The sequence below is a fragment of the Mus caroli genome, unplaced genomic scaffold (genome assembly GCF_978045245.1).
Source record: "Mus caroli unplaced genomic scaffold, Mus_caroli_1 scaffold_6, whole genome shotgun sequence".
In the NCBI taxonomy this organism is placed as follows: domain Eukaryota; kingdom Metazoa; phylum Chordata; class Mammalia; order Rodentia; family Muridae; genus Mus; species Mus caroli.
In genome coordinates, this window is record NW_028227261.1 from 72034983 (window position 1) to 72050169 (window position 15187).

The 15187-nt window shown below is 41.1% G+C and overlaps 1 protein-coding gene across 3 annotated transcripts in view; it reads right to left on the bottom strand.

The window, feature by feature from the left end:
- The window catches only part of Ccdc171 (coiled-coil domain containing 171), a 366744-nt gene that overhangs the window by 325708 nt on the left and 25849 nt on the right, over window positions 1-15187 (bottom strand). For all 3 annotated transcript variants that reach the window (XM_085839201.1, XM_085839202.1, XM_085839200.1), the window contains exons 5-6: window positions 14149-14339; window positions 9163-9294 (exon numbers count right to left, since the gene is read on the bottom strand). In XM_085839201.1, the coding sequence (XP_085695327.1) occupies window positions 9163-9294; window positions 14149-14339 (323 nt within the window). The remainder of the gene's footprint in view (window positions 1-9162; window positions 9295-14148; window positions 14340-15187) is intronic.

Here is a 15187-nt window from a genome sequence, read left to right on the forward strand (position 1 = left end):
ATAGAAACCCTAGGAAAGAAATCTGGAACCATAGATACGAGCATCAGCAACAGAATACAAGAGATGGAAGAGAGAATCTCAGGTGCAGAAGATTCCATAGAGAACATCGGCACAACAATCAAGGAAAATGTAAAATGCAAAAAGATCCTAACTCAAAACATCCAAGAAATACAGGACATAATGAGAAGACCAAACCTACGGATAATAGGAGTGGATGAGAATGAAGATTTTCAACTCAAAGGACCAGCAAACATCTTCAACAAAATTATAGAAGAAAACTTCCCAAATCTAAAGAAAGAGATGCCCATGAACATACAAGAAGCCTACAGAACTCCAAATAGACTGGACCAGAAAAGAAATACCTCCCGACACATAATAATCAGAGCAACAAATGCTCTAAATAAAGATAGAATACTAAAAGCAGTAAGAGAAAAAGGCCAAGTAACATATAAAGGCAAGCCTATCAGACTTTTCACCAGAGACTATGAAAGCCAGAAGATCCTGGACGGATGTTATACAGACACTAAAAGAACACAAATTCCAGCCCAGGCTACTATACCCAGCCAAACTCTCAATTAACATAGATGGAGAAACCAAAGTATTCCACGACAAAACCAAATTCACACATTATCTCTCCACGAATCCAGCCCTTCAAAGGATAATAACAGAAAAAAACCAATACAAGGACAGGAACCACGCCCTAGAAACAACAAGAAGGTAATCCCTCAACAAACCTAAAAGAAGACAGCCACAAGAACAAAATGCCAACTTTAACATCAAAAATAACAGGAAACAACAATTACTTTTCCTTAATATCTCTTAATATCAATGGACTCAACTCCCCGATAAAAAGACATAGACTAACAAACTGGCTACACAAACAAGACCCAACATTTTGCTGCTTACAGGAAACTCATCTCAGAGAAAAGGATAGACACTACCTCAGAATGAAAGGCTGGAAAACAATTTTCCAAGCAAATGGCATGAAGAAACAAGCTGGAGTAGCCATTCTAATATCTGATAAGATTGACTTCCAACCCAAAGTCATTAAAAAAGACAGGGAGGGACACTTCATACTCATCAAAGGTAAAATCCTCCAAGAGGAACTATCAATCCTGAATATCTATGCTCCAAACACAAAGGCAGCCACATTCATTAAAGAAACTTTAGTAAAGCTCAAAGCACACATTGCACCTCATACAATAATAGTGGGAGACTTCAACACACCACTTTCACCAATGGACAGATCATGGAAACAGAAACTAAACAGGGACACAGTGAAACTAACAGAAATTATGAATCAAATGGATCTGGCAGATATCTACAGAACATTCTATCCTAAAACAAAAGGATATACCTTCTTCTCAGCACCTCATGGTACCTTCTCCAAAATTGACCACATAATTGGTCACAAAACAGGCCTCAACAGATATAAAAATATTGAAATTGTCCCATGCATCCTATCAGATCACCATGGACTAAGGCTGATCTTCAATAACAAAATAAATAATAGAAAGCCAACCTTCACGTGGAAACTGAACAACACTCTTCTCAATGATACCTTGGTCAAGGAAGGAATAAAGAAAGAAATTAAGGACTTTTTAGAGTTCAATGAAAATGAAGCCACAACATACCCAAACTTATGGGACACAATGAAAGCATTTTTAAGAGGAAATCTCATAGCTCTGAGTGCCTCCAAAAGGAAACTAGAGAGAGCACACATTAGCAGCTTGACAACACACCTAAAAGCACTAGAACAAAAGGAAGCAAATTCACCCAAGAGGAGTAGACGGCAGGAAATAATCAAACTCAGGGGTGAAATCAACCAAGTGGAAACAAGAAAAACTATTCAAAGAATCAACCAATCAAGGAGCTGGTTCTTTGAGAAAATCAACAAGATAGATAAACCCTTAGCCAGACTCACTAGAGGGCACAGGGAAAGCATCCTAATTAACAAAATCAGAAATGAAAAAGGAGACATAACAACAGATCCTGAAGACATCCAAAACACCATCAGATCCTTCTACCAAAGGCTATACTCAACAAAACTGGAGAACCTGGATGAAATGGACAAGTTCCTAGACAGATACCAGGTACCAAAGCTGAATCAAGATCAGGTTAATGATCTAAACAGCCCTATATCCCCCAAAGAAATAGAAGCAGTCATTAATAGTCTCCCAACTAAAAAAAGCCCAGGACCAGATGGGTTTAGTGCAGAGTTCTATCAGACCTTCAAAGAAGATCTAATCCCAGTTCTTCACAAACTATTCCACAAAATAGAAACAGAAGGTACTCTACCCAACTCATTCTATGAAGCCACAATTACTCTGATACCTAAACCACAAAAAGACCCAACAAAGATAGAAAACTTCAGACCAATATCCCTTATGAATATTGATGCAAAAATCCTCAATAAAGTTCTTGCTAACCGAATCCAAGAACACATCAAAACAATCATCCATCCTGACCAAGTAGGTTTCATCCCAGGGATGCAGGGATGGTTCAATATACGGAAATCCATCAACGTAATCCAGTATATAAACAAACTCAAAGACAAAAACCACATGGTCATCTCCTTAGATGCGGAAAAAGCATTTGACAAGATCCAACACCCATTCATGATAAAAGTCTTGGAAAGATCAGGAATTCAAGGCCCATACCTAAACATGATAAAAGCAATCTACAGCAAACCAGTAGCCAACATCAAAGTAAATGGTGAGAAGCTTGAAGCAATCCCTCTAAAATCAGGGACTAGACAAGGCTGTCCACTTTCTCCATACCTATTCAACATTGTACTTGAAGTCCTAGCCAGAGCAATTCGACAACAAAAGGAGATCAAAGGGATACAAATTGGAAAAGATGAAGTCAAAATATCACTTTTTGCAGATGATATGATAGTATATATAAGTGACCCTAAAAATTCCACCAGAGAACTCCTAAGCCTGATAAACAGCTTCGGTGAAGTAGCTGGATATAAAATTAACTCAAACAAATCAATGGCCTTTCTCTACACAAAGAATAAACAGGCTGAGAAAGAAATTAGGGAAACAACACCCTTCTCAATAGTCACAAATAATATAAAATATCTTGGCGTGACTCTAACTAAGGAAGTGAAAGATCTGTATAATAAAAACTTCAAGTCTCTGAAGAAAGAAATTATAGAAGATCTCAGAAGATGGAAAGATCTCCCATGCTCATGGATTGGCAGGATCAACATTGTAAAAATGGCTATCTTGCCAAAAGCAATCTACAGATTCAATGCAATCCCCATCAAAATTCCAAATCAATTCTTCAACGAATTAGAAAGCGCAATCTGCAAATTCATCTGGAATAACAAAAAACCTAGGATAGCAAAAACTCTCCTCAAGGATAAAAGAACCTCTGGTGGAATCACCATGCCGGACCTAAAGCTCTACTACAGAGCAATTGTGATAAAAACTGCATGGTACTGGTATAGTGACAGACAAATAGACCAATGGAATAGAATTGAAGACCCAGAAATGAATCCACACACCTATGGTCAATTGATCTTCGACAAGGGAGCTAAAAACATCCAGTGGAAGAAAGACAGCATTTTCAACAAATGGTGCTGGCACAACTGGTTGTTAACATGTAGAAGAATGCGAATTGATCCATTCCTATCTCCTTGTACTAAGGTCAAGTCTAAGTGGATCAAGGAACTTCACATAAAACCAGAGACACTGAAACTTATAGAGGAGAAAGTGGGGAAAAGCCTTGAAGATATGGGCACAGGGGAAAAATTCCTGAATAGAACAGTAATGGCTTGTGCTGTAAGATCGAGAATTGACAAGTGGGACCTCATGAAACTACAAAGCTTCTGCAAGGCTAAAGACACCATCAATAAGACAAAAAAACCACCAACAGATTGGGAAAGGATCTTCACCTATCCTAAATCAGATAAGGGACTAATATCCAATATATATAAAGAACTCAAGAAGGTGGACTCCAGAAAGTCAAATAACCCCATTAAAAAATGGGGCTCAGAACTGAACAAAGAATTCTCACCTGAGGAATACCGAATGGCAGAGAAGCACCTGAAAAAATGTTCAACATCCTTAATCATCAGGGAAATGCAAATCAAAACAACCCTGAGATTCCACCTCACACCAGTCAGAATGGCTAAGATCAAAAATTCAGGTGACAGCAGATGCTGGCGAGGATGTGGAGAAAGTGGAACACTCCTCCATTGTTGGTGGGATTGCAAGCTTGTACAACCACTCTGGAAATCAGTCTGGCGGTTCCTCAGAAAATTGGACATAGTACTACCGGAGGATCCAGCAATACCTCTCCTGGGCATATATCCAGAAGATGTCCCAACCGGTAAAAAGGACACATGCTCCACTATGTTCATAGCAGCCCTATTTATAATAGCCAGAAGCTGGAAAGAACCCAGATGTCCCTCAACAGAGGAATGGATACAGAAATTATGGTACATTTACACAATGGAGTACTACTCAGCTATTAAAAAGAATGAATTTATGAAATTCCTAGCCAAATGGATGGACCTGGAGGGCATCATCTTGAGTGAAGTAACACAATCACAAAAGATCTCACACAATATGTATTCATTGATAAGTGGATATTAGCCCAAAACTTAGGATACCCAAGATATAAGATACAATTTGATAAACGCATGAAACTCAAGAAGAATGAAGACCAAAGTGTGGACATTGTGCACCTTCTTAGAATTGGGAACAAAACACCCAGGGAAGGAGTTACAGAGACAAAGTTCGTAGCTGTGATGAAAGGATGGACCATTTAGAGACTGCTGTATCCAGGGATCCATCCCATAATCAGCTTCTAAACGCTGGCACCATTGCATACACTAGTAAGATCTTGCTGAAAGGACCCAAATATAGCTGTCTCTTGTGAGACGATGCCGGGGCCTAGCAAACACAGGAGTGGATGTTCACAGTCAGCTATTGGATGTATCACAGGGCTCCCAATGGAGAAGCTAGAGAAAGTACCCAAGGAGCTAAAGGGATCTGCAACCCTATTGTTGGAACAACATGATGTACTAACCAGAACCCTGGAGCTCTTGTCTCTAGCTGCATATGTATCGAAAGATGGCCTAGTCGGCCATCACTGGAAAGAGAGGCCCATTGGACTTGCAAACTTTATATGCCCCAATATAGGGGAATGCCAGGGCCAAAAGAATGGGAATGGGTGGGTAGGGAAGTGGGGGGCGCTATGGGGGACTTTTGGGATAGTATTGGAAATGTAATTGAGGAAAATATGTAATAAAAATATTTTAAAAAAAAATAAAAATAAAATAAAAATAAAAGCCTCAAACATTAACAAAGAATACAACAATGGGCTAGGGAACTGAACAGAATTCTCAAAAGAAAATACAAATGGACAATATTTGTTTTGTTATTGTGTGTGTGTGTGTGTGTGTGTGTTTGTCTGCCTGGTGCCCATGGAAAGAGCAGATCCCCAGAACTAGAGTTATAGATGGTTGTGAGCCACCATGTGGCTGCTGGGAATTGAACCTGGGTACTCTGGAAGAGTAGACAGTGCTCTTAACTTCTGAGTCATCTCTCCAGCCCCATAAATAATATTTGTAAAGTGTTTAACATCCTTAGCAATCATGAACATGCAAATTTAAAGTACTTTGAAGATGCCATGTCACCTCAGTCATAACAGCCATCATCAAGAGATGTCAGATGACAAATGATGGCCTTCAATCTGTGGAAAAGAGAAGCCCATATTCACAGCTGATGGTGGCAGTGTAGACGTGTGTAGCCACTATGGAAAAAGCCACTAAAAACTAAAGATAAATTACCATACGCTCAGCACTACCACTCCTGAGCAAATACTCAAAGGAGTCTATCTCCTACCACAGAGATGCCTGCACATTCATATATACTGCCACTCTATCACAACAGCAAGGAGATGGAACAGCGTAGACCTCCATCGACTGATGATGAGACAGTGAGAATGTGGCACATACACACCATCAAATGTTACTCAGCAGTTAAGAACGATGAGATTATAAAACTGATAGGAAAATAGATGGGATTGGATGCTATATTAGTTCAGGTAACCTGTGCTTAGAAAGACCAACAACAATGTTCTCTCACATGCAGATCTTAGCTTCTGATTTTTAGATATGTAGGAGTGTGTATAGAGGCCCAGAAATCAGAAAAAAAGAATCATGCGAGGAGGGAGCAGCAGAACACACGTGGTATGAAAGTGCTCGGAGGGAAGACTGAGGGTGGAAAGCAATGCTTCAGGACACTGCAGGGAGCGGAGAGTCAGGCAACACTAAACATGTATGGAGGTATAAAAGAACCTGCTACTTTGTAGACTTACTGCAAAATAGTCTGTAAATGGAGGAGGGATGTTGAATGAATTCCCAAAAAGCCATAACGTTATTAAATGAAAATTGCAGATCCAGTGGTTGGCTACCTCCCTATGAGTTGTTGGTCAGGGAGGCTTCTGAAGTTCCCCACACAAGCTATTGTTATCAGAAAGAAGGGAACCTCGATTGAGCAAATACCTCCATAATATCGGGCTGCATGCAAGCCTGTAGGGCATTTTCTTAATTAGTGATTGATAAGGGAAGGCCCAGCCCATTGTGGATGATGCCATTCCTAGGCCCGTAGTTCTGAGTTCTAAAAAAAAAAAAAAAAAGCAAGCTCTCAAGCCTCTGAGAGCGAGCAAGTAGGCAGCCCCCCTCCATGGCCTCTGCATCAGGTCCTGCCTCCAGGTTCCTGCCCTGATTGAGATCCTGTCCTGGTTTCCTTCAATAATGGACTAATGTAATACATAAGACAAATAAACCCTTTCCTCCCTAACTTGCCTTCTGAGCATGATGTTTCATTGCTGCAATAAAAACCCTAAGAGAGCATAATAAGACAACCTGAAGAGACCACATACTTTGCAGGTTATAGAGAAATGGAGTTGAAGCTGAACTAGACCCTTCCTCCCTGCTGGCCATCGTACACAGTGCCAAAAGGTGCCACTTCAAACTGCTGGGCGCAGAGTGTCAACAGTGAGTGGTCTTAATCAGATATGGACCTTACATACTATACAACCAAGTTGTCGGGCAAAATATGCCCATTGGTGCAATCGTGGCATGACCTTCAATGAGGGTGACCAACCCCTCTGATTGGATTTGAGGCCTGTTCTACAAGAATTCACATCTGGTATTTGAAAATTGTTAAAAGATCATAGCTAGAAAGGACACAGGCACTAGTGTAGAAGATACAGCTGTTATATGGCTAAAAGCATATGATATGCCTGTCAAATTACCTTCTATAAAGGACACCTGAAGTCATAAAAGAGGATATACAGCTAATTATTTTCTAGTTTAACTCTGTCATAGATTTTCCAAGGCATTGTGTGTGTGTTGCTTTGTGTGCATGTGTGCAAAAGCATGTAAAAACATAATTTACAGTGAAAAATGTAAAATCTAATATGAAGTAGCACAGCTTAAGAATAGCTATTCTAACTATATATAAGTTCATTGAGGTATATAAGCTTTAGGTCTGACTAAACTCAATGAGGGATTTTTTCATATTTGCAAGTTCTTTACAATGAAGTTTTAATAATCAAAAAATTTTACCTTCTAAATATTTACATGTATAGCTGAGTGTAGTGGTAGTGCACACCTTTAATCCCAGCACTTAGAAGGCAGAGGCAGGCCTGGTCTACACAGTGAGTTCCAAGATAGCCAGAGCTACATAGCAAGACATGGTCTCAAAACAAAACAAAAACCTAAATATTTACATTTATGCCCACAGATTACTGCTGCTAACAGCTTTACGGAGAAAAGCATCTTTTTGTAGTGGTTAACAGTTACTACAGATGATAACTTGTCAAAGTGTTAAGAAAAAGTGACTGTAGGAGCTAGAGAAATGGCCAAGATTAAAAGCCCTCATGCGGCCCCACCCTTCTATAGCATCTACAGGCAGCTCATGGTTCTAAGGGAAGAAGAGACATCATCTTCTGTGGTACAGGCACTGCTGAGCTGCCCAAGCTCCCGCATTAACTCACCATCCGTTTCCTGTGGGCAGCCATAAATAAATACAATAGCTCCAAACTTTGTCTCTGTAACTCCTTCCGTGGGTATTTTGTTCCCTGTTCTAAGGAGGAATGAAATATCCACACGTTGGTCTTCCTTCTTCTTGATTTTCTTGTGTTTTGGAAGTTGTATCTTGCGTATTCTAGGTTTCTGGGCTAATATCCACTTATCAGTGAGTGCATATCAAGTGAGTTCTTTTGTGATTGGGTTACCTCACTCAGGATGATATCCTCCAGATGCATCCATTTGCCTAAGAATTTCGTAAATTCATTGTTTTTAATAGCTGAGTAGTACTCCATTGTGTGTCTCTAGCTGCATATGTAACAGAAGATGGCCTAGTCAGCCATCATTGGGAAGAGAGGCCCCTAGGTCTTGCAAACTTTATATGCCCCAGTACAGGGGAACGCCAGGGCCAAGAAGTGGGAGTGGGTGGGTAGGGGAGCAGGGTGGGGGGGGGAGGGTATAGGGAAGTTTCGGGTTAGCATTTGAAATGTAAATGAAGAAAATATCTAATAAAATTAATTAATTAAATAAATAAATAAATAAATAAATAAATAAATACAATAGGTCCCCGAAAGAAGACAGTGAAGTGGAAGGAACACTGTTGGGAAGAAGAAAAGGTTACAACGTGAATATAATCAAAACATACTGTATACACGGATAACAACCATGTCACAGTAACAACCCATTATTATGTGTAATTAATGTATCCTAATAAATGCTAATGAGCATCATATACTCTAGGTAAGCATGCTGGCTCATGCCTATAATCTCCGCTGTCAGAAGGGAGAGGCAGGAGAATCAGGAGTAGTTCAGGACAAGAAGAGATATGCAGCGAGTTTGAGTCCAGCCTGGTCTACATGAGACCCTATCTCAAAAATAAATACGTAAAAATCTATAAATCAAACACACTACACAATGAAGCCATCCAACCATAATATTCAATGTATCTACTTACTGTCGTGTCATTGCAGGTTAAACACGGCCTTCCAGAAATCAAAGGCGTGGAACTGTTTTTCACGTTGAGTGAGCTAGTAGATTCTCTTACTAACAAAATGTTAATGTTCTAAGCATCAAGAAGCATATTTAGGACGTGAGTTATTTTTAAATACCTGTACTATCAGCTGTAACTCTCTCCGTTCTGCTTCCCACTCTTCTGTTTGTAATCTAAATTCGTCCAACGCGGTCTCCCTGACATGGGACTCCAGCTCAGTCTTCTCTTGCTCGTGCTTCTCCAGGATTTCCTTGACGGGAATAAAACCTTGCTTTACTGTTACACTGACAAAGGTTACCTGTACTGGCTATTTTTGTGTCAACTTGACACAGCTGGAGTTATCACAGAGAAAGGAGCTTCAGTTGAGGAAATGCCTCCAAGAGATCCAACTGTAAGGCATTTTCTCAATTTGTGATCAAGGGGGAAAGGCCCCTTGTGGGTGGGACCATCTCTGGGCTGGTAGTCTTGGGCTCTATAAGAGAGCAGGCTGAGCAAGCCAGGGAAGGCAAGCCAGTAAAGAACATCCCTCCATGGCCTCTGCATCAGCTCCTGCTTTCTGACCTGTCTGAGTTCCAGTCCTGACTTCCTTTGGTGATGAACAGCAGCATGGAAGTGTAAGCCGAATAAACCCTTTCCTCCCCAACTTGCTTCTTGGTCATGATGTTTGTGCAGGAATAGAAACCCTGACTAAGACAAATTGGTACCAGGAGTGGGGTATTCCTGTGACAACCTGACCATGTTTTGGGGAGGACTGTGGAAGGACTTTGGAACTTTGGGCTTGAAGATCCATTCGTTGTTAAGAGCTCTGTCAGATGTTGTGTAGGAGCTTGGAAGATAATGCTGAGAACAGTGCAGAAGATGGAGGTCTGGTTTGTGAAATTTCAGAGGGAAAATTAAAGACTCTTTTCAGGGCCATTGCTGTTTTGATTGTGAAGATTTTGTAGTTCTGGTTAGCTGGGGCTGAAGAATCAGCTGTGATTAACAAGATACCAGAACTACTAAAGCAAAAACTTTGCATTACTGGGACTATTGATGCTGGTTAGCTGGAGCTAAGAAATTAGCGGTGATTAAGAAGAGACCAGCATCGTTGAGGTGACATCTTCTGGGAAGTGTTTTCTGAAAGCACAAAGAGGCTGTGTTCCAGAGATAGGCAAGGTTGTACTCCTTCTGCAGCGGGACTTGGTAATGTGTAAGGGTCACCCAGGTGGTACTGGTTTTGAAGGCATGAAGGGGTCATGCAGAGGAGCTGAGGCTCGGCACTGTGAGAGGCCATGGAAGGCCATTGGTGAAGGTGCAGCCTCAGTTGCAATTGAAGGCCCAGGACTGAAGGGGTCATGCAGTGTTTTGGAGATGCCAGTACCATGAGATGACCACCAAGAGCAGCAGCAGCAGTGGAGTACAGGCATCTGGAGCCCAGAGGACGACGTGTGTGCTACAAAGGGCATGGCTGGAGAAGTGACCCAAGCCCTTGGAGGAGCCCAGAAGATCGTGAGTTGGATCCCAGACGTTGGACGGTTGGAAATTGATTTTTGCTTTGATTGAGACTGTGCCCTGATATTTTCCCTCTTGAAGGAAGAAACTGTTTTAGTGGAGCCCACAGTTAAGAGACTTTTAATTGTAAAAAGACTTTGGATTTTAAAAGAGTTGGATATTTTAAAGAGATTGAAAATTTAAGAATATGTAAAAACTGTGGGACTTTTAAAGTTATTTAGATCTTGGGGATGAATAAGAATGTAAGGGTTGAGGCTTACTAGTGATGTGTTTGTGTGTCAAGTTGACAAGGGGTCAATTGTACTGGCTATTTTTGTGTCAACTTGACACAGCTGGAGTTATCACAGAGAAAGGAGCTTCAGTTGAGGAAATGCCTCCAAGAGATCCAACTGTAAGGCATTTTCTCAATTTGTGATCAAGGGGGAAAGGCCCCTTGTGGGTGGGACCATCTCTGGGCTGGTAGTCTTGGGCTCTATAAGAGAGCAGGCTGAGCAAGCCAGGGAAGGCAAGCCAGTAAAGAACATCCCTCCATGGCCTCTGCATCAGCTCCTGCTTTCTGACCTGTCTGAGTTCCAGTCCTGACTTCCTTTGGTGATGAACAGCAGCATGGAAGTGTAAGCCGAATAAACCCTTTCCTCCCCAACTTGCTTCTTGGTCATGATGTTTGTGCAGGAATAGAAACCCTGACTAAGACAGTTACCTTTTATCTTTTAACCCTACTTTACAGGCACAAAGGGGCTCTCCCTTCTGAAAGACTGTAAAAACCCTTAATCCATGTTAAAATCTTGGGACCGGGGATAGAGTTACTAGTAGTCGCTTAGCACGCTTCAAGCCCTGGATTCAATGCCCAGCTCTCGGGATTTGGGAGGTGGAGGCAGAATAATCAGAAGTACATAGTCAGCCCTATCTATACTGAGAGTTCAAAGACAGCCAAGAACACATGAAATTCCGTCTCAAAAAAGTTAATAAGTCACATTTTAAATCTTAATAAAAGTGCTATTTTGATTGTCAGAATATAAATCTGTAATGTAACATCAGAGGTTGGAACAAAATGAAAGAAATAAAAATAAATTCCAGTTAATATGGACATCTTTACCTGTGAGTATTATCCCTAAAATGTATATGCAAACCAGGCTAAGAAAAAAGGTAGTATGAAAAGAAAAGAAAGACTATTGTTCAATAAATCAGAATAAGAAAATTCCTAAATGTTAAAGCTTTGAAAATACAAATACTCAGTTCAGACTAGAACATATTTTTAGTTCTACAGTTAAAGATTAGTTTCAAAGTCTTTTCCTTTTAATTTTCCTATTACACCAAATTTATAAGATCTAATTAATATAGGTTCAGAACCTTAGTACAGATTGCCTGCAGATCAGTTATCTAGCCTACAGGATTAAAATGAAGTCTTCATTACCATGGGGAGAGAAGGTTTATGGTCCATGTGAGGGAAAACGGGGCTCTGACCAAATGGGTCTGTTTTATACATATTACCCTCATAACTTTCAGTAGCAAAAGGTCTGTAGCGCCTGAGGCTTACCCTACCTCCAGGACTAAAAAGTCACTATGGTTTAACCCAGACCCCTCTGAGATCTCAGTGCAGAGACAACAGCCTAAACTCAAAGCAGAGACATCCTAAGTAGTTGACAAGAAAGATGTCACACCTGAAGGTGTGGGCTAATTGGTGTAAGGAACGCTCCCAGCACCACCCTTCTTTCCTCCTGGTGTCACATTTTATCCAGGCAGAGTAATACATGTCCGCTCAAGGACTTAGTGACAAGCCATACCTCTGCATATCCACCATCCAAATACCAGGGCAGAGCACCAGGACAATTGACAGGGAGAAAAGGGAGATCTGGGGACGTCTGTGACCAAACTTTTACGTGTACTAAATGCTTTGGTAAAATCATACTTCAGTGACGATGCAGTTTAGGGTGAAAGTAAAGTGAATGAGCATGTGTTGTTTGATGTGGCGCAGCCATGTCAAGGACCAATGCCTCAGCCCCATGGGAGTGGCAGAGCCTGCCCCAGGTGAGGCTCGGGAGAATGGCAAAGCCTTCTTGGGGCCCAAGTGCAAATGTTGACAGTGTGTGCAGATGTTTCTGACCTGAAGACTGCTCCCTATGGAGGCCGTCCCTGCCTCCTTGCGCACCTGTACAGCATGACCCTGCCTCCTTGTCTAGCTCTATTAGTAAGCCGCTCCCCGTGTAACTGTAATAAGAAAGATGCTGAGTCTCCAGGACACTGGGGCTTCTTCATCAGAGAGCGCAGAACACCCAACACCAGCCGCTCTATGTCCCGTGGTCTGTCCTTTCTTCACTCCCTTGACTCCCCATTCAGGTCAAGTCCCTTAGACCATCAAAGGATGCAGCAATGTGGAAAAATGGCTCAGAGGTTAAGAGCACTGGTTGCTCTTCCAGGGATCCCGAGTTCAATTCCCAACAATCACAAGGTGACTCATAACTATCTATAATGAGATCTGATGCCCTCTTCTGGCCTGTAGGCATACAGCAGGCAGAATGCTGAACACATAATAAATAAATAAATAAATAAATAAATAAATAAATAAATAAATCTTTAAAAAAAAAAAAAAAAGCCGGGCAGTGGTGGTGCATACCTTTAATCCCAGCACTTGGGAGGCAAAGGCAGGCAGACTTCTGAGTTCAAGGCCAGCCTGGTCTACAGAGTGAGTTCCAGAACAGCCAGGGCTACACAGAGAAACCCTGTCTCGAAAAACAAGAAAGAAAGAAAGAAAGAAAGAAAGAAAGAAAGAAAGAAAGAAAGAAAGAAAGAAAGAAAGAAAGAAAGAAAGAAAGAAAGAAAGAAGAAAGAGAGAGAAAGAGAGAGAAACTATACAACTCACAATAGCCTGAGTTAAATGTTTTGCATTTCACAATTCATCATAGAATATGCTCCACATAAAAAGGCATAATAAAACATAATTTTCGCCGGGCGTGGTGGGGCACACCTTTAATCCCAGCACTCGGGAGGCAGAAGCAGGCAGATTTCTGGATTAGAGACCAGCCTGGTCTACAGAGTGAGTTCTAGGACAGCCAGGGCTATACAGAGAAACCCTGTCTCGAAAAAAAAAAAAAAAAAAAAAAACATAATTTTCTGTATTTATTGCATACTCAAACTGAAATCTAGAGCTACACTTCTTAAATTCCACATTTGAATGTTGCTAGAACAAAGGGAATATGGGTCTTATTTTCACAGTATATCCAGAGAAGTAGTTGTCGCTTTCTTTTTGGATATCATTTTTGCCTTTTGTTTGGTTGGTTTTCTTCCATTTATTTGTGGTACTAGGGATAAAACCCAAGGCCTCAGCCAGTCAAGGTAAGGACTCTACTGCAGAGAATGGAGATCTCAAATGCTTTTCACAAAATAAAGAGCCTTGCTGAAGCACAACACAGCAGATATATATAAATGCCTCTAAAGGAAAGGAAGAGGAGGGAGAGGAGGGAGAGGAGGGAGAGGAGGGAAAGGAGGGAGAGGAGGGAGGGACAGAGTGAGGGAGGGATGCAGGGAGGGAGGGAGGGAAACCAAGGGTAGTTTGATGTAATATCCATCTCAATGAGTATTACATGAAGAAACACTCACTATGTAAGTATTTTACCTGTAGAGTTTTTTGTAGCCGGGTTTTTTCCTGCATAAGTGACTCGTATTCTTGATTGCAATTTTGAATTATATTGTCTCGTTCCTCCAAATCATGTTCAAACCTCCTGCATTCTTCTCTCCATTTCTCTTGGGAAGTCTGGAATGTTTTCTCAATCTCGTTCGCCTTTCCTTGAAGTTCTGAATTCTGAGCTATTAAAAATATGATACAATAATTAACATGTTTATGACCACAAATTAATTCATTAAGAGTCTAAGATCCTAACCAATGGGGCTGACTATTTACAACGTGATCTTTAGGACAAAATATTGAACGTTCTCCCTTTGGTGACCTCTAAAAAAATTCCTTGTGCCTGTCCTACATTACTGATTTTCATTCTTTCTTCCCTTAAGTGGATGTGGCTTTGCCATGAGCCAATATGGCATACTATTGAAAGAATGTCCCATGTTTGGGTGCACCTCCACCACCAGCTGCACCTCATGCTAACTCTTTCCTCTGTCCAAGAAAACAAATCTGGCCCAGTGTGGTGGCACACACCTTTAATTCCAGCACTCTGGAGGCAGACAAAGACAGATCACAGAGTTCAAGGCCAGCATGGCTTACAGAGGAGTTCCAGGACAAACCCTGTCTCCAAAACAAAAAACAAAAACAACAATATATATATATATGTGTGTGTGTGTGTGTGTGTGTGTGTGTGTGTGTGTAAATAAATCCTTACCTGCAAATAGCTAGCTCAGTGGGTCAAATCACTAGCCTCAGAAGCCTGATAACCTGAGTTTTATTTATTCCCAGATTCTACAATGGGAGAAAAGAACTAACTTTGAAAAGGTTATTTTCTGACCTCCCCCATGCAGCCCATCACATAGACACACACACAGTGCGTGAGCCACTTCTTTACAATAATAGTTTCATAAGAAAACAAACTAAGGGGCTGGAGAGGTAGCTTAGTGATTAAGAGCACTGACTGCTCTTCCAGAGGTCCTGAGTTCAATTCCCAGCAACCACATGGTGGCTCACAACCATCTGTAGTGGGGTCAAT